Consider the following 26,403-nt stretch of genomic DNA (forward strand, 5'->3'; position numbering starts at 1 on the left):
AATAATAATTTTATTATTTATACCCCGCCCATCTGGCTGAGGCTCCCAACAGAATATTAAAAACACCATAAAACTTCAAACATTAAAAACTTCCCTAAACAGGGAATACCTTCATATGTCTTCTAAAAGTCAGATAGTTGTTTATTTCCTAGACATCTGATGGGAGGGCATCCCACAGGGCAGGCGCCACCACTGAGAAGACCCTCTGCCTGGAAAGGCTGTAGCAAAGGGGTAGAGCAGCTGCTTTGCATGCAGAAGACCCCTGGTCCAATCCACCACATCTCCCAATAGGGCTGGAGGACAACTCTGGCTGGACTCCTGGAACGCTGCTGGTCAATGTAGACAATACTCTGCTAGACAGTATAGAGTCTAAGGGTGGATCTACACACAGGAAAAACCCCTCTATAAATAAGTCAGAAATTAAATTGTTACAGTGGTACCTCTGGTTAAGAACTTAATTCGTTCCGGAGGTCTGTTCTTAACCTGAAGTACCAGTTTAGTTAATGGGGCCTCCTGCTGCCGGTGCACAATTTCTGTTCTCATCCTGAGGTAAAGTTCTCAACCCGAGGTACTACTTCCGGAATAGCGGAGTCTGTAACCTGAAGTGTTTGTAACCTGAAGCGTTTGTAACCCGAGGTACCACTGTATAACAAAAGAAAAAATGCTATGGAAAATCACATAGAATTTTTTTTAACACATTCAAAACACTATTTATTTATTTACTAATGTAGCTGAGTCCTAAGTTGATAAGTCAACTTCCTATGTTTTTGCTGGGCTTTTACTTAGGTGATAGTAAAATATGCTTCCTCAGTGGCTACTGACTGGTAAGAGACACTGTCTGTTAAATAAGCATTGATCACTGATGTTTACTGCATCCAGGGCACCCTTCTCCAGTTTGAGTGGTGTCTAGGAAGAAACAGTTTGCCTAGCGAGGGAGAGAGAATTGCAGCTGGTTTTCAAGAAAGAGCAAGATGGGGAACCAACTGCAAAGAGGTTGCTTGTGCTACAGCTGCTTTGCAGATGAATACCGCTATTCTGCTCCCCCATGCTCAGCATATATACCGAAAAACTAGATAACTGGAGAAGCACTTATTCTTTGCAGTTGTGGCTGCACAAGGAAACTGCCTCAGGAACCTATTGCTGTCTCAGGAACCCTATTGCTTGAGGAATCGCTCAGGAACTATATTCTGTCCCTTCTGCATTGCTCTGTTGTTTTCATCTTTCTTCTATCTCAATGCATGAGAAGTCAGATTATTTTCTATTGGGAATCATCACTACAAGTGCATGACTAAAACTCTGGAATCATAGTCCCTGGGAGGGGACTAATGCAGTGGCTTTTAAAGCTTAACCTGTATTTTGCTCTCGCAGTGGGATACGAATTGCCTTAAGTTTCCCCCTCTCTGCGCTCACACAGTAACTTTTCCATTTGTTTGTCAGCAACGTATTTTTGATGCAGGAGGCCAGCTCTGCTTTTTTGCATGCCTGATGTGAATGAGATAAGTAGAGTAGAAATTTGCTTTCTGGAAATATGCAGTTGTTACAATAGATAATACCAGACTAGATGGACAAATAAACTGGCAGAAAGCAGTTTCCTATGTTGGCTGGCTTCTAGAGGGACTCTTATTTGCTTCTGATGCCTTTCTAATTTAGGGATAGGGAACCTATGGCTCTCCAGATGTTGTTGGACTGAAGCTCCTACCATCTCTGGCCATAGGCCATGTAAGCCGAGGCTGATGGGAATTATAATCCAACAATATCCACAAATTCCCCACCCCCTTTTGTAATTTAAGGGTTAATTCTGTTAGTGTTGAAATCAATTAGCCTAGGGCTGGGTGGAGATGTTGCTTATCAATCAGGCAGTGTCGTGATGTTTACAGAGGTAGCTCATGCTCTGATTGGCTGTGTAGTTCTAATGGAATTTTGCCTCTGTATGTTTGGTTGAACGTCTCCCTGCCCTTTACAGGGCCTGAACTAAGACAGAAAAAAACTCTGTTTCTTTCTTCTCAAATTATACACTGGTGTCCCCCCCCCCCCAATTCCTCAGTAAAGTATTGTCAGGATTTCTTTTCTCTCTAGACGCAATCTTCGTTATTTAAGTGAATTTACTAACAGGCTCTACATGTGCACCCTTTACTTCATGTGGTTGGGAACCCTGGCCATTTAGGGAGTCCTATGTGTATGTCTATGTGAGACTGACACTGAACACAGCGTCACTTGCCAGCGTGACCAGCACATGCAGGGGGCATGGCTAGCAGACACAATCCCATTGTCCCTCTCATAACCAAATGCATGAATAGGGCTGCAGGTCATGGAGAAAGCATTATTAATTTGTATACTGCTAGCAGAATAATCCCATTGAAATGGGAAAGCTCAAGAGAATGCCGGCATAAACAGCTTTGTCTTCAAAAGCTTACAGAAATGCCTATCTGGCAGCAGTTTTTCACCTTTCCTTGGGGAGTGCATTCCATTATGGCAGCGCCAACAGAGAAAAACCTGCCTTGACGTCACTGCAAGGCCCTGGCAAGCTTACCGTATTTTGTGCTCTATAAGACTCACTTTTTCCCCTCCTAAAAAGTAAGGGGAAATGTTGTGTGCGTCTTATGGAGCGAATGCAGGCTGCACAGCTATCCCAGAAGCCAGAACAGCAAGAGGGATTGCTGCTTTCACTATGCAGCGATCCCTCTTGCTGTCCTGGCTTCTAAGATTCAGAATATTTTTTTTCTTGTTTTCCCCCTCCAAAAACTAGGTGCGTCTTGTGGTCTGGTGCATCTTATAGAATGAAAAATATGGTAATTGGGTTCCATTAGTGTAGCATTAGTGTAGGGAGATGGTTCCATAATCCAGGGACCAGTATGGAACAGGTCTTTTTCCTTGTCCCCGCTAGCAAGGGGTTGAGCAAGCAAATTCTCGAGCAAGCTCCGATGGGAAGTGCAAGGACACTGCTATTGGCTTTTTTCTGCAGCAGACAGCAAACATAAACCTGGCCCTAGTAAAATGTAATGAACCGGGGTTGTGTGTGTGGATGAGCCAGGACCTCAAGCAGACTCCCCAGTGCTGTCATGGGAATTTGCCACAGCAGAATATTAGAAGAGCCTGCTGATCAGGCTAATAGCCCATCTCGTCTAGCATCCTGTTCTCAAAGGCCAACAGATGCCTGTGAGAAACCAGCTAGCAGGATTCAAACACAAAAGTGCTCCCCTGTCCTGTGCTTTCCTGATGTTCAGAAGACATGCTGCCTCCAGAGTATGGCCATTGTGGCTAGTAGCAACCAATAGCCCTCTCCCCCATGAATTTATCCATAGTTCCTAGGGCGTCACTGAACCAGCATCAAACGTTGCCACAAGAAATGCAGGGTTTAGAGTGTCCCTGCCTTTGCAGCTTGTTTACAGCTCAGTCCTGCAAGCACTTGAAAATCTGTTCCTCCCACAAAAGGCCAAGAGGTTATGGATGTGTTTGTGATTGCAAGGCAGAAAAACAAGACAGCTTCACGAGCTTCAGATTCAACAGCCTTCCTAGCAACGTCTCTGAATTAATTTTATGCTGTTTACATTGTCATGGCAGACTTTGTCACAAACAGCCACCCATGTAACCCTAAAGCATATGTCTCACCGTCCCCCATTTTATCAAGGATACTCCCTGTTTTCTGGTAACTGTATCTGCTTTATGATTGTTGCTGTTTTTACCTTTGGGAAAGCCTGGTTTAAAAAAGGTTGCTAGTGTATATTGCTAGACTGGAGTGCAACCTACACACACATTAAAAAATGCTGTAAAAATGCTTTTAAAAAAGTTTTGAAAAATACATTGAATTTTGCATAGCCCATTGTTGCCATCTAATGTCACATTTCTATATTGCACTTCACAACACATTTAAAACGTTTAATTTGCAGCTGTATAGCTGAGTCCTGGCTGTTCTTTAAGACTTCTGCCTGTTACTCCACATCTTCCTCTCCAGGTTAAATCTGTTAGTGTTGGATGGTGGATATTGTCATGCACATGCACGTAAATATGTGAGCATTTGTTGCTGTTTAGTCATTTAGTCGTGTCCGACTCTTCGTGACCCCATGGACCAGAGCACGCCAGGAACTCCTGTCTTCCATTGCCTCCTGCAGTTTGGCCAAACTCATGCTGGTAGCTTTGAGAACACTGTCCAACCATCTTGTCCTCTGTCATCCCCTTCTCCTTGTGCCCTCAATCTTTCCCAACATCAGGGTCTCTTTTCCAGGGAGTCTTCTCATGAGTTGACCAAAGTATTGGAGCCTCGGCTTCACGATCTGTCCTTCCAGTGAGCACTCAGGGCTGATTTCCTTCAGAATGGATAGGTTTATGTGAGCATAGAATCACAGAATCACAAATCATCTAGTCCAACCCCTCTGATGCAACGTGAGGCTTGCCCAACGTGAGGCTTGAACTCACGACCCAGTCTGATGCTGTACCAACTGAGCATGCAGCTTGATATTTCACACACCACTGAAGCTCACTTTGAACTCTTGATAACTCTGGACTTTGTTTTGGCATATTTTTAACCAAAACCACAAACCTCATATTTTACAGCAAGTCACAGCTCATTCTTAGGAGCCCTGACTGCCTCCGTGTTTTCTGCAGGATGTTCCTGCCTCTTCCTCCTGCACCTCTGTTTCCAGTCAGGCTGGCATGTTTCTTGCAGTGTTAAAGCAGCCTGGCTCCAGATTTCATGCAGTTGTTTTGGAATGAGAGCAGGTTGTCAGATCCTGCTCATTTGGTCCTTGTGATCCTGACAGCATCCCTTCACTGTAGCTCCATGTGGGAAGTAACAAATGTTCATTATGGGTGTGTGATGCATTGTGAAGTGAACAGACTGGGCACCGGCTATTGCCTGGCATAACCCCCCCCCCCCGCTCCCTCTAGATCTGTGTTCATCTGGAGCAAAAACCTGGTAATAAACCTTAGCATCTCATTACAGAACATAGTGTTTTAATTTCTGCTAGCATGTCATTACCTGAGGCTGGCTTTGTCTGTTTCCTTGTTACATTCAGTGGCTGCTGGGCTGGAGTTGAGAGTAGATGCAAGTTCTTCTGAGCATGTAAAGAGCACCTCCTCCAAATTATTATAATCAGTCCTCATACTTCCAGGTCTGCAGACTAGCTCTCTGAAACCTTAATCCAGATCTGGCTTGGGTCAAAGCAAGCCTGCAATATATGAGTGAGGAGATCCCAAGAAAGATGCACTTAATATAATTGTTTGTTTGTTGTGTGTGTGTTCCTGCAATTTTGAGGGTGTCTCTCCCCCCCCCCAATATATACAACAGCATGCAAGGGGGAAATGAGTTTGTGTGGAATGGTGATAAATTCAGGCCCAAAAGACAGAATGAGTGTTCTTATTGAACATTTTGTAATTTCATATTAGTGATTTCTCAGTTACACAATTAAGGTTGTTCAGGAGCAGATCAGAAATGTTTTTTGTTTTTTTTAAAGCAAAATTGGCTGGGAATATTGATGTTAGGATATATCCAAAATTAGTTTTTTTCCCCCACAGCTATAAAATAGCATATTGTTCGTAGCATTCTGTGAATCAAAAATAAGGGAGCAGCTAGCATGACAGTAAAGGCAATCTTGATTTCCACTGATAGTAAGGGAAGCACTTGAGATTTGATACAGGGAAACAATGACAAGTAAAAACTCGGGTGTCATCAGCCCAGAACTTGGGGCAGATTTCATGGATCCCATTCAGCAGAATGTGCAAGAGGGAATCCACCACTAACAACACGAAATGTAGCAGTGCTGGCTTGCCACATTGTGGAGCAAATGAAATATACATTACCTAATAAAGGAAGGCCCCTGTAAGACCATTATGTCCAGAGTCTAAAATTACCTTAGGGCACTGTTGAGTGAAATAGCAGGTCCTGGTGGATCTCTGACTTGTATTAAATTTGCAAATGAATATAGTTCATTCCCCTCGCCTCCATTGTTTTTCTCCCTGTGATTTTCTCAGAGATTTTTTTAAATATTTAGTTGTTACCATTAAACAAGTATAAATGTCATCACAGCAATAAAGGAGATGAACAAATGTTCTGCTTTTGCTCTTGGAAGAAAGGCTTATGTTTTGATTTCCTTTGTAACATTTCTCTCTCTCTCTCCATGCAAAGCTTGCAACCGGAAGGCAGCGAAGTCCTCCTTGGACCACAAGTAACTTGCGGCCCTCCGGATGTGACTGTCTCCACCCCATTTGCCTTGACAATACCACACTGTGCAGAAGCGAATTCTGAGCACTGGAATGTCCACCTGAAAAAGAAAAAGCTCCAGGGCAAATGGGAGGTAAGTGAAGTTCCTTCCCCAGAGGACTGAGCCAAAAAAGGATGCTTAAAGATGGATCTCACAAGATGAAATGTTAGTTAGGTAAAGTAAGGTAAAGGGACCCCTGGCCATTAGGTCCAGTCGTGGCTGACTCTGGGGTTGTGGCTCTCATCTCGCTTTATTGGCCAAGGGAGCCGGCGTACAGCTTCCGGGTCATGTGGCCAGCATGACTAAGCCGTTTCTGGCGAACCAGAGCAGCACACGGAAACGCCATTTACCTTCCCGCCAGAGCGGTACCTATTTTTCTACTTGCACTTTGAGGTGCTTTTGAACTGCTAGGTTGGCAGGAGCAGGGACTGAGCAACGGGAGCTCACCCCGTCACGGGGATTCGAACCGCCGACCTTCTGCATGTCCTAGGCTCTGTGGTTTAACCCACAGCGCCACCCACGTCCCTTTGAAATGTTAGTTAGTCTGGATTAAAAGTACCACTTCCAATCTTAAATTCAGTTCTCAACACTTCAGCGGCAACTAGTGATTTATTTGGGTTTTTAACAGAAAATGAAATTTTGTGCAAATTTCTCTGCACAAACACATTTTTGCATGCTTTTTTTTTACTAATATACAATATTTTTGCAAGCAATTCCCACAAATATCATGCATTCTTATATGTGTCTTTCTCTAATATCTGCATTGTTTGCACATTTCCGTATTGTTTGTTGGAGAACTGCACCACAAAATGAAGAGATGTGCAAATTTTGAAAGACAGCTGTGTTTTACTTTGTGTTACGTGAATCAGGTAGCTTCTTATGAGAATGCAAGCCAAACTGGATTCCTCTCCCATCCCAACACCCCACTCACCAGAAGAGCAAGGAAACCTCACCACAGTAAGTGTGGTGAACAGATTTGTGGATCCTTTTCCCTACAGGGAATTGCTCCATTCTAGGTGCTCTTTGAAATTACATTCAGCTCTCATCCAAGTATTCATTACAAAAAGAGGAATTGCAAATCCTTCTTCCCATCCACTCACTGAATTAATGGCTCAGGCCAGTGGAGCAACACATAAGATGGAAGACTTCATTAGAATAAACATTATCCTGGTGAATAACATGGTGAAGGAATCTTGCCGTGTCTTGTTTGTTGTCTTTGATGTTCCAAATGATCCCTCTACCTGAGGGATCATTTGTTTTGAGGGGGCGGGGGATTAAAGACAAATCGGAGTATGGGAAGCTGTGCTAAAATTGCTAATGTGTTGTCATTGCCACTACCTTCTGGTGACATTGGATTTCTTGCTGGAAACACTTGTGCTGATTCAGTCTGCACAGCCCTTGGATTCATTTCACTGAAACCTTCCATCTGTGTAAAACTAGCTCAATAGCATCCGTTTAAGAAAGAGCCTTTAAGCGTGACCCTGCTTTTATTTATTTATTTTTGCTTCTTTATATCCCGCTCTTCATGCAAGGAGCTTGTAAAGGTAAAGGTAAAGGGACCCCAGACCATTAGGTCCAGTCGTGGCTAACTCTTGCGTTGCAGCGCTCATCTCGCTTTATTGGCCAAGGGAGCCGGCGTACAGCTTCCGGGTCATGTGGCCAGCATGACTAAGCCGCTTCTGGCAAACCAGAACAGCACACGGAAACACCGCTTACCTTCCCGCAGGAGCGGTACCTATTTATCTACTTGCACTTTTTGGCATGCTTTCGAACTGCTAGGTTGGCAGGAGCAGGGACCGAGCAACGGGAGCTCATCCCGTCGCGGGGATTCGAACCACTGACCTTCTGATCGGCAAGCCCTAGGCTCTGTGGTTTAACCCACAGCGCCACCCGCTTCCCTTACAAGGAGCTTGTAATTGCACATAAAGTTTTCTCTGCCTTATCTGCACAACAGCCATGTGATGTAAGTTAGGCTGAGTGTGGGTGATGAGACCCAAGTTCGAGCAGAGAGCTTCGGGGGGGGGGGGGCGGCGGGGATTTGAACCCAGGTTTCCATGAGCTGCTCCGGTTCACCAGAAGTGGCTCAGTCATGCTGGCCACATGACTCGGAAGCTGTCTGCAGACAAACACTGGCTCCCTCAGCCTATAGAGTGAGATGAGCACAGAACCCCAGAGTCATCCGCAATTGGACTTAATGGTCAGGGGTCCCTTTACCTTTACCTTTACCTCCCTTGATCCTAGTCTAACCATTATGCTACTCTAACTTTGGAGTGAACATTGATAGTCTTTGAAACTGTGCTCTCCCCACTTCCATCCCAAATTATTATTATTATTATTATTATTATTATTATTATTATTATTATTATTACATCCCAAATCCTGGTTTTAGCAGAACTCAGAGTGAGCATCCATTTTATAACAATTTTTAAAAAAGAAATCTGAACGTGATGGGAGCCAATTTGCTTCACTTTTCATTGGTTACAAAATGAGGAGCGAAGGGTAACAAATGGGGGTCTTATTTGTTGCCACATTTGAACCCATTCCTCATTCACTTGAGGGGCAGGGGTTATCTCTTCCATATCTGTCTCTTGGTGGCTGCCATTTTATTTCCCCCAGATGATGAAGATGACTTATTAAATTTCTGTACTGCCCTTCATCCAAAGATCACAGGGCAGTTTATAATACAAAAATGCATACCAAACAAAAACAATAACCTCCTGCCACACGGACACAGATGGTGTAATCAGCCAAAGGCCTGGCAAAAGAGGACTGCTTTTGCCTGGTGCCTAAAGATATGTACCAATGGTGCCAGGCAAGCTCCACACATTGCCAAAACGGCAGCTTGTGGTGGCCACCGAGGCAGCATCCAAAGCGAAAAGAAATAAAGAAACAGAAACAACAAATATGAGTAGTGGACCAGTGTGATTTTCTCAAATAGTGTGGTTTTAAGGAGTGAATAACAAAACAAATCTAGTGAAGATTAAAAATCCTAGATAGAGCGGCCACTCAATTTCAGCTTAGGGCACCTGATTTGGTCATTTGGGTTTCAGGGAGACACTTACTACAGTGGTGATTCCTCTCCTGTCTGACAACTGGAGCTTACCATTCCCTAAAGATGGTAGAATATATTGAATTGGCAAAGTTAACAGGGAAGATACGAAATTGGCGCAATGAATTGTTTCTTAAGGACTGGAGCAAATTTATAACTTATTTGAAAGAAAATTGTAAATATTTGAAAACATTTGCAGCTTTAACATGAAATGTTTGGTAATGTGAAATTAAGGAGCTAATTTACATATAAGAGGATAAAAGTTAATATATAGTAAAGAAGTGGCATAGAAATGCCAACGGTTTGATAAAAAATGTGGAAGTGAGAAAGAGGAAGGGAAGGAGGTCGATGCTCACTCTGAGCAATATGGTAGTTATGAAGTTTATGTAATTTTGGAAAACTCAATAAAAATTATGTTAAAGAAAAAAGGATCTTACCATTCCCTCCCCTCTGGTGTTTAAGACAGAAGCTGTGGTGACCAGGACAAGGTCTCTGGACACCACCAAGTTTTCTTCTCCCAAGATGCATCTGGAATGATTCATGCAGGTTGTGTAGCAAATGTGGTGCTCTCCAGCCTTTGCAGACCACCACTTCACAACATCCCTGACCATCAGGCATGCTGGCTGGAGCCGGTGGCAGTTGTTGTTCTACACATCTGGAGGAGACCATGTTGTCTGCCTCTGCTTTTCACTTCCTTTTTGCTATATTATTTTACGCATCCTCTCTTCTACCAATTTAAAAGCCAGGATGGTGCTTCTTCCTTTTGGTTCCAACATATGCTGGAAATGCAATAATCATCCCAAAGCAGATTATCAACAGTTCAAAATACGTTTCAGCAGGCTACCCTACTTGTATGATGGCAGGCTATATGATGTCCTGGTGGGGTTTTCATTGCTTGCATTCATTGATAAGAGAGAAGATTCATCAGCTCTGCACTCCAATAAAATAAAATATATTTGCTTGGGAGGGGGGGAAACCTTGAATTGTTATTGCAAAGGTTTCAAAGATATTGAGGGCTACAGGATGTTCACCCCAGTCCTAGTGGAAGAAAATATATATAATACTAGGGGTGACCCCCTCATTCGCTCTGCTTGTCACCCCCTAGTATTTTATATATTTTCTTCCAACAACAACAAGAAGCAGCAGCAGCAATAAGCTTCAGTCTTGCAAACTTTGCTCACACTGATCCCAGGTGAGGTTTTAAACATCTTAACTAAAACGTAGCTTCTCTGCTAAAGCAGATTTTTTTTAAAAAAAATACCACATGCTGCATCTTCTGCCCTCTGTTGCATGCTGGGAACTGCCTGAGTGTATCTCTGTGTTGCAAACACTCTCATTTCCATATATACACACAGGCAAATACTCAAATTACAGCTTCTCTGTTGAGTCACAGACCTGATATTCATGATCTAGTCCAGTGTTTCCCAACCGGTGTTCCGCGGCACACTAGTGTGCCGTGAGACGTTGGCTGGTGTGCCGTGGGAGGGAGGTGGGCGAGTCGGGCGGTGAGAGGCGGCGGCGGCGAGGATCCGCGTCGAGCCGGGGGGCGGCTCCGCGGTGGTGGTGCCAAGGTTTCTCTCTCCATTCTCCCCTCACACACACACACACAGGAAATAACACAGGATCAGCTGACAGGACCCAGCCAATGGGGCGGCGGCGGGGCAGTGCGTGCAAAAGGGAGGAGCGCGAGACAGCGGACGAGGAGGAGGCCAGCATGTCCGGGCAGCAGCAGCAACAACAGCAGCAGCAACTCCCGGCGACGGCTCCTCAAGCCCCGGGCAACCCTACTCCCTCACCGGCCTCGGCCGCCCTCCTGCTCCACCCGCCGCCGCCGCCGCCGGCCACCTTGGCCCCGCCGCCGCCCCCTCCTCCGCCCGCTATCGCCGCCACCACCACAACAGCCGCCGCCGCCTCAGCTGCCGCCGTCCCTCAGTCCCTCGCTTTGCTGCCTCCTCCCCCCCCACCCCCAAAGCTTGGAGGTTCCCCGGCAAGGGGGAGGGAAAAAAATTGAAAACTTTCACTTTCATGCGTCCCTCCCGGCGTGACACTGCGCGCTGACGTCACGGGGCTGTAATGGTGGTGTGCCGCGAGATTTTTTTCATCAAACAAGTGTGCCTTTGCCCAAAAAAGGTTGGGAAACACTGATCTAGTCACAAGGCCTAGTCACAAGTTAATCTGCCACACCTATTTAATGTGCATTAAACTTATATCTTCCACACAGCCTTCCCCAGAAGGCCTTGGCAATGTCTCAGCCTTTTGTCCTCTTGCTCTGGAGGTGAACCATTTGGGCTCTGAGGTGGATTTCTGCAGGGCTGGCTTACATGTGTCGATTCAGTCTGCCCTGGTGGCTCCGAATGTCATCATAGTGTGACAATAAACCATGGCAAACATATGTAGAGAAATAGAATAACAAAATTATTTAGCAAGATTCAGTGAATAGGGAGTATCCCTGGCACTGTGCCAGTAGGCCAACACACAAAATATGAATGGACTTATTGGAAACACAGTACATTAGAAGTGAAGGTTGGCATTGCATTAAATCAAGCATAGGGAACTTTGGGCCCTCCAGATGTTGTTGGACTCCAACTCCCATCATCACAGCCAACACAGCCAATGTTTATAGATGTTAGGAGTTGCAGACCCTCTGAATGTCCCTATTTTCCAGGGATGTCGCTGGAAAATGTTTAATGTTTTATTATATTTTTTTATATGCTGGAAGCTGCCCAGAGGGCTGGGGCAACCCAATAAGATGTGTGGGGTATTGTCAGGGAACTGACATCGGAGCTAGAGGCGGAGGGAAGGCTCTCAAATGATGCTGGAGAAGGGCCCAGCAGGGAGAGAGGCAGTTCAGCAGAGGGGGAAGCAAATCAGCGCAACACCAGGGATATAGAGGGGCAGATGGGGGAATCGGCGAGAGGGCTCCAGGACTCTTCACCGGACACCAGCGGGGAGAGCACGGGTCCTCCGCTACCCACGCCCACCCTGCGCAGAAGACTTCCGCGCAGAGAGAGAAGGAGGAGACTGGGTGTCAAACAACTTTTATGTTGGAAAAGATTTAAGAAACACCCACTGACGGATTCTGCTAGCGACTGAGGCAGCCATGAAGTGAAGGGCTGCCCAGACTGAAAGGTTTAGCAAGGCAACAAAGCCTGGAGAGGCGGCAGCTTACGCACGAGCAACCCATACACATTACAGGTATAAATAGTGAAATTATCATTATGGAATGGGAACATATCAGAGAAATGTTGGAGGGTATGGAGTTGCAGTCAGACAACATCTGGAGGACCACAGATTCTTCCTCTCTGTTTTAAGTAGTTTGGGTGTTAATCCTATACACATTTATTTTGGGGATAATAAAACTTATTTCTGAGCAAGCACGTATAGGATCAGGCATCTTTCTAAATTTGGAGATGGAAAACAGACCCATTGCTCATTACAGCTCTGTTTTCCTACATAACATTTTCAGTTTCTCAGAGCAGACGTGACAGACAAAACCAACTTAGCTCTGCATTATTTTTTTGGTAAAATCGTTAGCCTTCCCTTTTTGTTTTGTTTTGCTGGATTTCTTTTCTTGTCTTTAAAGCATACCTGCTGTTGCCTGTTGTTTTTGGTGCCTCCAGAAGTCCCCCTCCCCATCCAAAAATCACATATGTTGAAAATTTCCAGCATATGGCATAAGAGGTGGCCAAGGCAACATTTCAGATTTAAAAGCTGCTTGCCATGTGGCAGAGTGAGATCCTGCTTGAGAAAGAGTCTGAATCTCTTTTGAACTTAGGGAGCCGGGGTTCAGGGTTCAGTAGACCCCAGCCTGCTTGTGAGACTGGGTGAAGCCTTTTGGTGAGCTCCAGCCATAATCACATTGACAGTTTTGTTATCAAAATACAAAGAGTTCATTAAAAACACCCTATAAACTAGTAGAAACTGCAACCAGGAAAAGATTAATGTCTGTGTGCCAGGCTTGGGAAAAGGGGAGAAAGCTTCTGGCTCTCTAGATTTTGCTGGATTCCAACTTCTGTCATAAAAACATAAGCATAGCCTTGCTGGATCAGACCAAGAATCAGTGGCGTAGCATGGGGGGTGCGGGGGGGGGGGTGGCCGCACCGGGTGCAACATCTGGGGGTTAGGGGGCGCAAATCCACGGGTTAGGGGGCGCAAATTACTTTCCTTGCCCCGGGTGCTGACAACCCACGCTACGCCACTGCCAAGAATCTTACCAGGTGCTGATGGGAAGCTTGCAAGCAGAATAGGAAGCCCATAAGTCAACATAGCTGTCAACTTTTCCTTTTTCTTGCGAGCAATCCTATTCGGAATAAGGGAATTTCCCTTAAAAAAGGGAAATGTATGTAAGTCAATGGAAAGCCCACAAAGGTTTGATTACAGTTGGAATCCAACAACATACGAAGGCCCACAAGTGCCCCCACTCCTAGCTAAAACACTCCCTTGGAACCAAAGATTTCATCTTCCAATGGAAGGCATGCTTCTCCATTGGAGAAAGCTCCTTCCATCAGAAGGAAACCTTTTGATCCAACCAGTTGGCTCCTCCTACCTATTTTTGGTCTTGAACAGCTGTCGGCAAGGTTTACCTCTCCTGGGCCGGTTCACTCCAGTGGAGATCCCTCCATGGGCCGGATCGCGCCGGCATCTGCGACTGCGCAGATGCAATTTTCTGTGTTTGCGCAGATACAATTTCCAGCGCCACAGAAGCGAGTCCCCGCGCTACACTGTGCCGGTTTAGCACAGCATGCGGGGACTCGCTGAGTGGGCGGCTTGGTTCAGGGGCAGCTCGTGGGCTGGTTAAATGTGGGCCGCTTGTGGTCCATGGGCCTTAGGTTGCTGACCCCTGGTCTTCAGCTTCTGACTCCACTATCTCATGTCTACTGGATCGCAGTAACTGTCTCCTATGAAAGCTCTTTATAGGATATGCTAATATTAAGAAAATAGCAGAAATGTTAACGTATTCTAAGAGTTGTGCCAAGTTTGGAATATATGTTTAATGCCGTTTGTTTTTTCATCCCTCCCCCTAAAAAAACAGGAAGTCATGTCTGTGGAAGAAGAAACTACTTCCTGTTACTGCCTCCTGGACCCATATGCCTGTCACATTCTTTTGGACTCTTTTGGAACTTATGCCCTCACTGGGGAGCCCCTCTCTGACTGTTCCGTTAAAGAACTGAAAGTAGCAGTCTTTGGCTGCATGTCTTGCAACTCACTGGATTACAGTCTAAGAGTGTATTGCATCGATAACACTCCCTGTGCATTTCAGGTAAGGCTGGAAAATCTCTTCAGATTTTTGTGAATGCTTCTTCATTGCTCAGATATTTTAGTTTTCAATATTTTATACATGCTTATGCAAAAAACTGATCATGGTATGAAACAGGGACTGAATCCAGGAGTAGAAAACCTGTGGCTTTCCAACTGGAACTCCAACTCCCATTTGCCCTATCTGCTTTGGCCAGTGGTCAAGGATGATGGGAGCTAGAGTCCAGCAACATCCAGAGGTCCAGAAGTGCCCCCATCCTTGACCTAAAATATCCTATACTGATCAGATTTTGACACAGCTCTACAACTTTTCTTAGTGCCCCCCTGCCCTGCCCCGCCCCGTCCTGTTCTATTTGGAATGGGGACTTTGACACGAGAGTTTTGATTTTATATAATAAATAAGGCTTGCGATCATGTGCCCACTTAGCTGGGAGTAATTCCCCACTGAATGCATGGGATTTATGAAGCTCAACATCAAAAAAACTAAGGTCATGGCCACTGATCCCATCACCTCCAGGCAAATACAGTAGAAGGGGAAGAAATGGAGGCAGTGAGAGATTTTACTTTCTTGGGCTCCATGATCACTACAGATGGTGACGGCAGTCACGAAATTAAAAGATGCCTGCTTCTTGAGAGAAAAGTGATGACAAACCAAGACAGCATCTTAAAAAGTAGAGACATCACCTTGCCAACAAAGGTCCATATAGTTAAAGCTATGGTTTTCCCAGTAGTGATGTATGGAAGTGAGAGCTGGACCATAAAGAAGGCTGATCGTCGAAGAATTGATGCTTTTGAATTATGGTGCCGGAGGAGACTCTTGAGAGTCCCATGGACTGCAAGAAGAACAAACCTATCCATTCTTAAGGAAATCAGCCCTGAGTGCTCACTGGAAGGACAGATCATGAAGCTAAGGCTCCAATACTTTGGCCACCTCATGAGAAGAGAAGACTCCCTGGGAAAGACCCTGACATTGGGAAAGTTTGAGGGCACAAGGAGAAGGGGACGACAGAGGACGAGATGGTTGGACAGTGTCCTCGAAGCTGCTAACATGAGTATGACCAAATTGCGGGAGGCAGTGGAAGATAGGAGTGCCTGGTGTGTTCTGGTCCATGGGGTCACGAAGAGTCGGACATGATTAAACGACTAAACAACAAAACATGCCTAGAAACACTTTGTAAGCAGTGAATCAGGGCATTCTATGCTCACCTCTGCTTTGAACCTCTGCAGCCACCTCCCCTTCCTTTTCTTTATTTAAATACACCACCACCCAGCATGTTTTCATTATCAGTCTTGGAATTAATATACATGCCAGTAGCCCAGTAATTGCTACGTTAGATGTAGCTAGTGCCCCTCCAGATGTTGTTGGATTACAATTCCCATCAGCTTCAGCAGCATGGCCAGTGATCAGGGATGCTGGGAATTGTACTCCAGCAAGATCTAGAGGGGACCACCTTGGCTGCACCTGCCTATACTGTCCCTCTCTTTAAGGACTAGTGGCAGGTGGTACACAGTTATGCGCATTTCTTCACCAACATGTTTTAAACGAAAAATCAGGCATCTTTTCCTGCTATTTTCCTGCACCAAGTCACCTTCCACAGAACTGCTTTTCTCCATACCGGGCGTGAGCCTATCTTGAGCAGAGAAACCACCTCAAGTGAAAAGGTTAAGCATCATCTGCACACCTGCCAATTTGCTACTCCTGCAGCTGTTTTGTGTGTGTGTGTGTGTGTGTGTGTGTGTGTGAGAGAGAGAGAGAGAGAGAGAGAGAGAGAAAGAAAAGAATAAGTGTCTGGACAAAATTGCATCCAACTGCACATTGGCCTTTTTTGCATATCATGCTAAGTCAAGCCATGGCTTAGAGCGAGTACACAGACTCCTGGAGAGAAGACAGTGATTGCTTAGTTCCTCCCCAGTCATTTTACTGCTATGTCGTGCTGAGCAAAGCCTCCTTTAGGCATAGCATGTTGTCCAAACCCAGGTTCATGGTTTAACTCTCTCCAGACTAACCACTAAGCAGAACCCATGATGAGTTCTATGGTTTGTCTGGGAGAGCTGAACCAAGAGCCCAGGTTCAGAAGAAGACACAATAGGGAAGGGTGGGGGGCATTTCTCTCAGGTAATCTTCTGGGAACCACGTGTGATTGGTGGGCAGGGCCAGAGGGAAAGCAGACAGAGCAACAAATGCAAATTTCACCTTTGTAGAGAAAACTGGCATCTTCACGCTCATACCTCTGCTTGCCCAGTGCCTAAAAAATACAGATCAGAGTCGTTTTGCCTTTGCCCCTCTGCATTCTTTAGCATGAAATCACAGCGAATGTCAATCCAGAGAAAACCTAATTGACATTTGCTCTGATTCAGCTCTGAAGATGGGGTTTTCTCAGGGGAAAGCAGTGGGAGAGGCAGATGTGTGGATGACCCTCAGACACCCCTCTCTATCCCCCACCCAGGCAAGAGGCCCAGGACACATTCCAGCCGGGCAGAAATACTCAAGTGTGGCCAGTGTGGAGAGCCAGTGTGGTGTAGTGGTTAAGAGTGGTAGACTCGTAATCTGGTGAACCGGGTTCGCATCTCCGCTCCTCCACATGCAGCTGCTGGGTAACCTTGGGCTAGTCACAGTTCTCTGAAGTCTCTCAGCCCCACTCACCTCACAGAGTGTTTGTTGTGGGGGAGGAAGGGAAAGGAGAATGTTAGCCACTTTGAGACTCCTTTGGGTAGTGATAAAGCGGGATATCAAATCCAAACTCTTCTCTTCTTCAAGGAAGATGCAAACGGGGCTGGTTAAGGGTGTGGCTTGAGGGGCGGGGGCTGGGAAGAGTTCAGAGGGCCAGATGGAGAGGCTTGGAGGGCCTGAAGTTCCCCACCCCTGTGCTTAGCCAAACGATGGATTTGCTCAGTGTGGCATAGCAGCAAAAATACTGGGGAGGAGTAATGCGGCTGCAATTTCCTCTTCCAGACCCCACGCTAAACCACTGTTTGGATTAGAATGATGTGCAAACCACACTATTATATGTAGTTTGGCCTTAGCTCAGGAATCTGTCCCAGCACCAGATCCCTTTGTTTATCCCCAGGTAGGTAGCGTTCCTAGGGATTGAAAAGCAGATGTAATTCCATCAAAGCAAAAGTGATGCAGTTCAGTGCACAGTTTTGTTTATTTAATTCAGGTGGTTTTCCAAGCTACTGCTTAAGACTCTACTGTATTATATTGGGGATAATGAGTTATGTGCATTTGGCAAGGCATCTGGTTGGAAAGGCTTGGAACAACCCATGTGCAAAATGAAATAACGGCTAAACAAAAGAATTCCCTAGCTTGTGTTAGAAAAGAAAGAAGAAAAGAAGCGAGCAAGTATTTTCCATCCTGGCAAAGCCTGAAAAAAATCCTCAAACAGCATAAGCCAAGGATCTAAGTGTCTGCTTCTAACAGACCCCTTATGAAAGAGGGGCTTTATGTTAAAGAATATAACATTGCAATCTTGTGGGGCTAAGATGCCATTTTTGTAATGATCCACAGCCCCAGTTAGCAATGAGCCCACTAAATACTGAGACTGTATCACAGAAGATAAACAACATGCCTGAAGTTTCATTAGCACAGTAAACTGGTGTTGCCACCTCAGGTGTTTAGCAGTAAAGGCTCGGCTGGAGTCCAAAGGGAAGGTGCAGAATGTCTCAATATATATATGCTTTTAAAAAAAGGTGTATGTTAGAAGGCTGAACTTTTGCTCTTCGTGACTTTTACCATCCAAGGCAGCCATCTAAAGACGGCTACAGAATATAAAATGCAGATCAAGTTTATGATCCACATTTTTTCACTTTCCTTTAGGGTTCTGGAAGAGTTGCAGAAATCTGAACCCGCTCATTTGAACCTTATATTGATATATGGGTTTGAATCCAACATTAGACTTTCTCAAAGTAAACCCACTGAAATTAATGGGCATGACTAACTAAATTAGACTAATTTTAGAATTGTTCTGCTCTGAGAAGAAGCTAGTCTGGAGTGTATGTGTGCTGCATATACCCAATGCAAACTTGGAATCGTCTTCACAGAAGCAAACAACTTGTAGTTTATAGAAGCTATGCGGTACATTCCATCCTGAATGATTAATCTTGTTGCAGTTTATGCCCAATGTAGCTTAAATCAAGCTGTTTTGTTTGCCTCTTTTTTATCTTCCTAAGCATGCCATTACTGCTCCAGAATTGCTGTTACATTCAGGGAAATTATGTAGACAAGGAGCCATATTTTATTTTAATGAACCTGAACAAGATATTTTTTATAATTTAGACTTTGTTGCAAGGATCGAATAATATTTACCAAAGTCTCCACTTAACAGTGGGGATTTTCTGTACGCAACAGGCTACTGGGTATTTTATGAAGTGCTATTATTCTTATTAATCCACAGTGACTGGCTGGTACCTCCATGTAAACATAAACTCTCAATGCTTATCACTGAGAATACAAAAACTAAAAACCCCATAATATGATGCAAACTGAGTCAAAGGGACGTGAATATGGCCATTTTGAAACCACCTTCACTGGCAAGTTACCTCTTGTGTTCCATCTCACTGCATGGCTTATCGCCTTCCATCCTTGGGTTCATAAAGGTAAAGGGACCCCTGACCATTAGGTCCAATCGTGGACGACTCTGGGGTTGCGGCGCTCATCTCGCTTTACTGGCCAAGAGAGCCGGCGGACAGCTTCTGGGTCATGTGGCCAGCATGACCTAAACTGCTTCTGGTGAAAACAGAGCAGCGCATGGAAATGCCGTTTACCTTCCCGCTGGAGTGGTACCTATTTATTTACTTGCACTTGATGTGCTTTTGAACTGCTAGGTTGGCAGGAGCAGGGACCGAGCAACGGGAGCTCACCCCATCACAGGGATTCGAACCGCTGATCTTCTGATCAGCAAGTCCTAGGCTCTGTGGTTTAACCCACAGCACCACCCGCGTCCCACTTAGGTTCATAGCTAAGAACAAAAGAAAAGCCATTTTGAATTTGACCATAGCTCCAGCCATAGCTCATTAGTAGAGAATCTTGCACCCAGAAGGTCTCGGGTCCCATCTCCAGGCAGGGCTGGGATGGCCCAGTCTTAAACCCTGGAGATCCACTGCCAGTCAGTGTAAACAGAACTGAACTAGATGGTCTGTCTGGGGGTGGATCTACACACAGGAAAGAAACTGCTATAAATAAATCAGAAATGAAATCGTTATAACAAAAGAAAAAAGAAACTATAGAAAACCGCTAAGATGTATTTATCTTTTGCTCTCCAGTGCCATCTGGCGTTGCATGTTTAGAACGCATTCAAAACACTGGGGTGTGTTGTTTTTTTTTTGTTTTGTTATTAATGTAGCTGTCTTTGGTATAAGGCAGCTTCCTATGTTCCTACCACCACCCCATACACAAAAACCACGTGGCTAAATATTTATACCTCTCACTAACAAAATAAGATATCCTCAGAAAGAAAAACTGTTTCTTTCCCTGATTGCGGATTAGTCTTCCCAGAGAAATCAAATTAAATCTGGAAAACGAATTGTTAAAACACAGTTAAGCCACCACACAGGGGGTTTCATAACAGCTCACATTGCCCTTAACAAAGCCCTTAACAAACAAGCCCTTGCAGGAAGCCATGGCTGTTTAAAGTGGTGTGATACTGCTTTAAATGTATAATGCAGATGAGGCGCAACTCCTCACTCCTTCCCCCACTCCCATAAATCAGCAGCCACAGTTTTCTGAAGAAGCAGGAGTTCTGAAATTGCAGGTGGCTCACTGTTTGTTTCTTTGTTTTCCCTTTCTCTGCTACAGGAAGTGATTTCAGATGAAAGACACCAAGGGGGGCAGTTGCTGGAAGAACCAAAGCTGTTGCATTTCAAAGGGAATACTTTCAGTCTTCAGATCTCTGTCCTTGATATCCCTCCTTTTCTCTGGAGAATCAAACCATTCACAGCATGTCAGGTATTTGTGTATCAAGGCTAGCGTTTGCCAATGCTTTTTTTTTTTAATTCCCAGGCATATCTGAAGCCCCAAGACATTTCTTTGCAAGGTTAGGCACTTTTTCTAATACTGGGGATTTTATGAATAAATATATCATTTTATGATTGGCGTTTTAGCTTTTGGTTGGCAAGCTATACAGTGGTACCTCGGGTTACAAATGCTTCAGGTTACAGACGCTTCAGGTTACAGACTCCGCTAAGCCAGAAATAGTACCTCTGGTTAAGAACTTTGCTTCAGGATGAGAACAGAAATCGTGTGGCGGCAGCAGGAGGCCCCATTAGCTAAAGTGGTACCTCAGGTTAAGAACAGTTTCAGGTTAAGAACAGACCTCCAGAATGAATTAAGTTCTTAACCCGAGGTACCATTGTATTCCCACAGCTGAGTCCAGTGCAATCAAAGTTAGGAATAGCCAAATGCATAATTTCCCTTTCATCTCTTTGCTCCTGAAGCAAAGGCTTCACTATGAGATTCCTGCATTGCAAGGGGTTGAACTAGGTGACCCTCAGGGGCCCTTGCAGCTCTCTAATTTTATGACTCTATGATGCTGGAATGTCCAATTTAATAGATATCCATTAAATGTTTGGACCTGGGTAGCCAAGCTGATGTCCTTCAGATGTTTGTTAGGCTACAGCTCCCATCATGCCTATTTATTGGCTGTGCTGGCTGGGGCTGATGGGAGTTGGAGTTCAATTACATCTAGAAAGCTAACCTTGCTCTGGACTATGAATTGCAGTTTTTATCTTTTGCGTTTATCTATGAGTAGTAAAGTCAGGCCACAGTTGCAAAACACTCTCTTTCTCTCTCTCTCTCTCTCTCTCTCTCTCTCTCTCTCTCTCTCTCTCACACACACACACACACACACACACACACACACACACGCACACACACACACACACACACACACACACAAACAAACACACACAGAGAAATTAAAATGAAAACAAAGCAAAATATCAGCAAGTATTTAAAATTATAATATATACAGTATGCCAAGTATTGAAACAAATTTTTAGAGTCACATGGGTGGCAGTGTGGTCTAAACCACTGAGCCTCTAGGGCTTGCTGACTGGAAGGTCAGCAGTTTGAATCCCCATGATGGGGTGAGCTCCCATTGCTCTGTCCCAGCTACTGCCAACTTAGCGGTTCGAAAGCATGCCAGCACAAGTAGATAAATAGGTACCACTGCGGTGGGAAGGTAAATGGTGTTTCCATGGGCTCTGGTTCCCATTACGGTGCTCCGTTGCACCAGAAGCGGTTTAGTCATGCAGGCCACATGACCCGGAAAGCTGTCTGTGGACAAACATCGGCTCCCTCGGCCTGAAAGTGAGATGAGCACCGCAACCCCATAGTCGCCTTTGGCTGGACTTAACTGCCATGGGATCCTTTATCTTTTGCCTTATTAGCCAATTCAAGCACAATTGAAATAACTCCCCATCTCTTGCAGCAGCCAGTATAGTTCTATACAGTAGCCTTTATCCCTGATTTCTGCTTGCATTCCTTTTCCGGTTCCTGTCTGGTGATCCTTGCAGATATAGCAGGTGACCAGTAGGTGGACTTTTGTTATGCTTCTAGGTTCGTATCTGACTTTTGCATGCAATAACTCCAATTAACAAACAGCACTATCGTGAAATTATTATTATTATTATTATTATTATTATTATTATTATTATTATTTTCTACCCCGCCCTTCTGGCTGGGTTTCCCCAGCCACTTTGGGCAGCTTTCAACAGAACATTAAAAACAGAATAAAGCTTCAAACATTAAAGACTTCCCTAAACAGGGTTGCCTTCAGATGTCTTCTAAAAGTCAGATAGTTGTTTATTTCCTTGACATCTGATGGGAGGGCATTCCACAGGGTGGGCGCCACTACAGAGAAGGCCCTATGCCTGGTTCCCTGTAACCTCACTTCTCGCAGTGAGGGAACCACCTGAAGCTAGACCTCGGAGCTGGACCTCAGTGTCCAGGCAGAACGATGGGGGTGGAGACACTGCTTCAGGAATACTGGACTGAGGCCGTTTCAGGCTTTAAAGGTCAGAACCAACACTTTGAATTGTGCTCGGAAACACACTGGGAGCCAACGCAGATCTATCAGGACCTGTGTTATATAGTCTTGGCGGCCGCTCCCAGTCACCAGTCTAGCTGCCACATTCTGGATTAGTTGTAGTTTCTGGGTCACCTTCAAAGGCAGCCCCATGTAGAGCGCATTGCAGTAGTCCAAGCAGGAGATAACTAGAGCATGCACCACTCTGGTGAGGCAGTCTGTGGGCAGGCAGGGTCTCAGCCTGTGTACCAGATGGAGCTGGGAAACAGCTGCTCTGGACATAGAATTGACCTGCACCTCCATGGACAGCTGTGAGTCCAAAATGACGCCCAGGCTGCGCACCTGGTCCTTCAGGGCACAATTACCCCATTCAGGACCAGGGAGTCCCCCACCCCCACCCACCCCCTGTCCCCCCAAAACAGTACTTCTGTTTTGTCAGGATTCAACCTCAATCTGTTAGCTGCCATCCATCTTCCAAACACCTCCAGACACTCACACAGTGACCTTCACCGGCTTCACTGGTTCCAATTTAAAAGAGAGGTAGCCTGTCTTTCTGTGGTCACATAAATTGCTGTCCAGTTGTCAGTATTTGGCTAGTAACTAACTGACTTGCCGATCTTGCAACTGATTGAGTAGACGTAGGCCCAAACTGAATGTTTTGCAGATACACATGGCTTAGGGATACGTAAAAATGTCTTTCTGACATTATATGTTCTATTGTGGGTGTTAACATTTGGAGGGGGCATTTTTCAGAATGTTCTTGGAGGGAAGATGAAATTCCCCCAACGGTTTTTGGAGACTTGTTCATTCTGGTAGATGAAGGAAGCGATGGGCTAAGAGAGAAGGGCTGGAAGCAGTAGGTGCCAAGCCCATTGCTTCCTTCAACAATAAAATAATAATAATAAAATTAGAATTGGATCCACAGTTTAATCCAAAATTCACAGATGGTGACACTGGTGATGCTATTTTGCAGAATAATCTCCACAGGAGGACTGACATTTTCTGCCGGTTTGCAAGGAACTTGAAAAAGAATGCTTTTCAAAAAAAAAAAGTAGTCAGGCAATTCATTCCTAAGAAATTTTGGCTCAGCCATAGATAATCTTAAGTAGCATGGTACCAAAAGAAAAGGGAAGGGAAGACAAAAATAAGCAAATTGAGATACCAGCTAGTGATATTCTTCCCCAAACTGTTACTCTCCAGATACTGTTCCATTATAGCTCCTGTTATTCCTTGCCAGTTGGCTGTGATTGGGGAAGGCTGGCATAATGAATGGTGCAGCACTGTATCTACACAAAGTAGATGCATTGAAATTAATGAACCTAAGGTAAAGGTAAAGGTACTCCTGACCATTAGGTCCAGTCATGGACGACTCTGGGGTTGCGGTGCTCATCTCGCTTTATTGGCCGAGGGAGCCGGTGTACAGCTTCCGGGTCATGTGGCCAGCATGACTAAGCCGCTTCTGGCGAACCAGAGGAGCACATGGAAATGCCGTTTATCTTCCCGCTGGAGTGGTACCTATTTATCTACTTGCACTTTGACGTGCTTTCAAACTGCTAGGTTGGCAGGAGCAGGGACTGAGCAACGGGAGCTCACCCCATCTTGGGGATTCGAACCACCAAGCTTCCACCGATTAAAATCAGAATGTGATTCTTTTGGTGCTGCGCTCTCTTGCAAGCCCACTAAGGCTTCCCTGCCCCAGCCCCCTGTCTCTTGTACCAGCAGCAGTTCCCCCTTCTCCATCTCTAGGGGGTCTGGCTTCACCTCCTTCTTTGGGTGCTGAGCTCTTGTGCAATCCCAAAAATGTGCTCCCCCAAAAGGGATCTTTAGCTGGAATCAAGCAGAGCACTAAGCCTGTGTATGAGAACAACCTCCCCCCCCCCCCCAAAAAAAAAAAATTTACAATGGTGTGCCTGCTTGGAGACTATAGAAAAACAAAGAATTGATTATGAAGAATAAAGGTAATTTTAACAATAAAACACAGCAGCATACCTTTACCATACTGGGTACACAAAGCAATATTTTATCACAAGCACACATCTAACTTAGAGAAATGAGAGTTCTATATTAAAAGGGGGGATTCAGTCAGATAAGAGACTTTTGAATTACCTCTCTTGGCGGGGGGGGGGTGATATGGGAGAGCTAGGACCCAGGCACTGAGCTCAGGAATCTATACCCAATAATAAAGTTTCAGAACTTTATTAAAGCAGTCACAGAAATACCAAGCCTTAGGTCTGAAGTTCCTGGAGTATGTAGAATGGTTGCTCAGAGTGGGGGCAACATAAGGAGGATCTTCAGAGAGTCTTGCAGGATGTGTTCAAGGAGAGCAGAAAAATAAAGAAAAAGCCCAAAGCGATGCTAAAACCTGCTCGTAAGTAGACTTGTAGAAGGGACGCAGGTGGCGCTGTGGTCCGAACCACAGAGCCTAGGGCTTGCCAATCAGAAGGTCGGTGGTTCGGATCCCCGCGACTGGGTGAGCTCCCGTTGCTCGGTCCCAGTTCCTGCCAACCTAGCAGTTCAAAAGGATGTCAGTGCAAGTAGATAAATAGGCACCACTCCAGCGGGAAGGTAAACGGCATTTCTGTGCACTGCTCTGGTTCACCAGAAGCGGCTTAGTCATGCTGGCCACATGACCTGGAAGCTGTATGCCGGCTCACTCAGCCAGTAAAGTGAGATGAGCACCACAACCTCAGAGTTGTCCATGACTGGACCGAACAGTCAGGGGCCCCTTTACCTTTTTAAGTGGACTTGTAGCGAAGCCAAAAGTATGTCCAGGGAAATTGAAGAATGACCTATGAGAAGGGATCACATGAAGAGAACAGGGTTTTGGGTAAAATTTGGGGTGTGTGAAAAAAGGCTTTGGTGTAATCTTAGGAAGTTCTAGGGAGCAGTAGATTGGGCAGGTAGTGAGTCAAGGATGAGTCATCTGGAAGGTTACTACTTGAGAACAATGAGTATAGCTTGAGGTTGTCTGAGTCATTCTGCAAGTGGCATTGTTCTGTCTGTTTTCATTTACAATTCTGTGGGATAACCAGCTGTTTGAAAGAAAGATCCTTTACAATTTCAAAACCAGCATCTGGTGGGCTCCGTTTTGTTTACCAATCAATTATCCCATTACTATTATTGCAACCTGGCTTCCTGAGGAGGAATGAGCTTTTTGGATCCCCATGACATCACTAGCATAGGGAAATCCATTACAAGAATGTACGCAAGGTCAAAGCAGGGTGTTCTCGCCGTTTTCTTTGGTCATCCCACTTTAGCCAAACTATTCTTTGGTTCACCAAAGGGAAACCACCAGCAAAAACCACATCCCAGTGACCAGGTTTCAATTTGGACATTGAAAAATAATAATACTGCAGACTAAATGTGAAACTAATATCTCTAAGCTTAGCAGGGAGCGGTGAAGGGAGAGCAGATTCCCAGGTAGGGATAGGTTTGTTGTGACTGGCATGTCACACTTGTAATGAGAGGGAATGATTCTGCCAAGACGCTCCAGTCTCAGTGCTTTGGGAGAGGAACGTTGAAGTAAATAAACAGCCTGCTTCTTGATCTTTGGCAAGTTCTGTCTCTGAGGAGCAAGAACATTATTATAAGAGTTCAGGTGGAAAGGTTTTGCTTCCTTGTTTTGCTTACCTTCCAAGTACAGCCTAGTTCCTACCCACTCCTTCCTGCCCGTTCCTTTCTCATTTATTCCTTTTGATTTAATCTTGGTGTTGTTTGCATTTTTTAGCCTTGTGTTTCTTGCTCACTCTTATTAGGGTCAATGGTCCGTCCCCCCCCCCACTTCTCCTTAGAATACTTCTGGTTTGTGTGCTGAAATTCTTTCTATTGTCCATCCTGAGCAGCTTCGCTGAAGAGATCCCAGGTTTGAGTATTTGAG

General features: G+C 45.1%; 1 protein-coding gene across 4 annotated transcripts in view; it reads left to right on the forward strand.

Moving 5' to 3' along the window:
• The window catches only part of UNC5D (unc-5 netrin receptor D), a 426,529-nt gene that overhangs the window by 379,063 nt on the left and 21,063 nt on the right, over positions 1-26,403 (forward strand). For all 4 annotated transcript variants that reach the window (XM_083480386.1, XM_083480387.1, XM_083480388.1 and 1 more), the window contains 3 exons: positions 6,122-6,290; positions 14,279-14,506; positions 20,297-20,446. In XM_083480386.1, the coding sequence (XP_083336512.1) occupies positions 6,122-6,290; positions 14,279-14,506; positions 20,297-20,446 (547 nt within the window). The remainder of the gene's footprint in view (positions 1-6,121; positions 6,291-14,278; positions 14,507-20,296; positions 20,447-26,403) is intronic.

The sequence above is a fragment of the Podarcis liolepis genome, assembly GCF_965112155.1.
Source record: "Podarcis liolepis genome assembly, chromosome: 16".
Taxonomy (NCBI): Eukaryota; Metazoa; Chordata; class Lepidosauria; order Squamata; family Lacertidae; genus Podarcis; species Podarcis liolepis.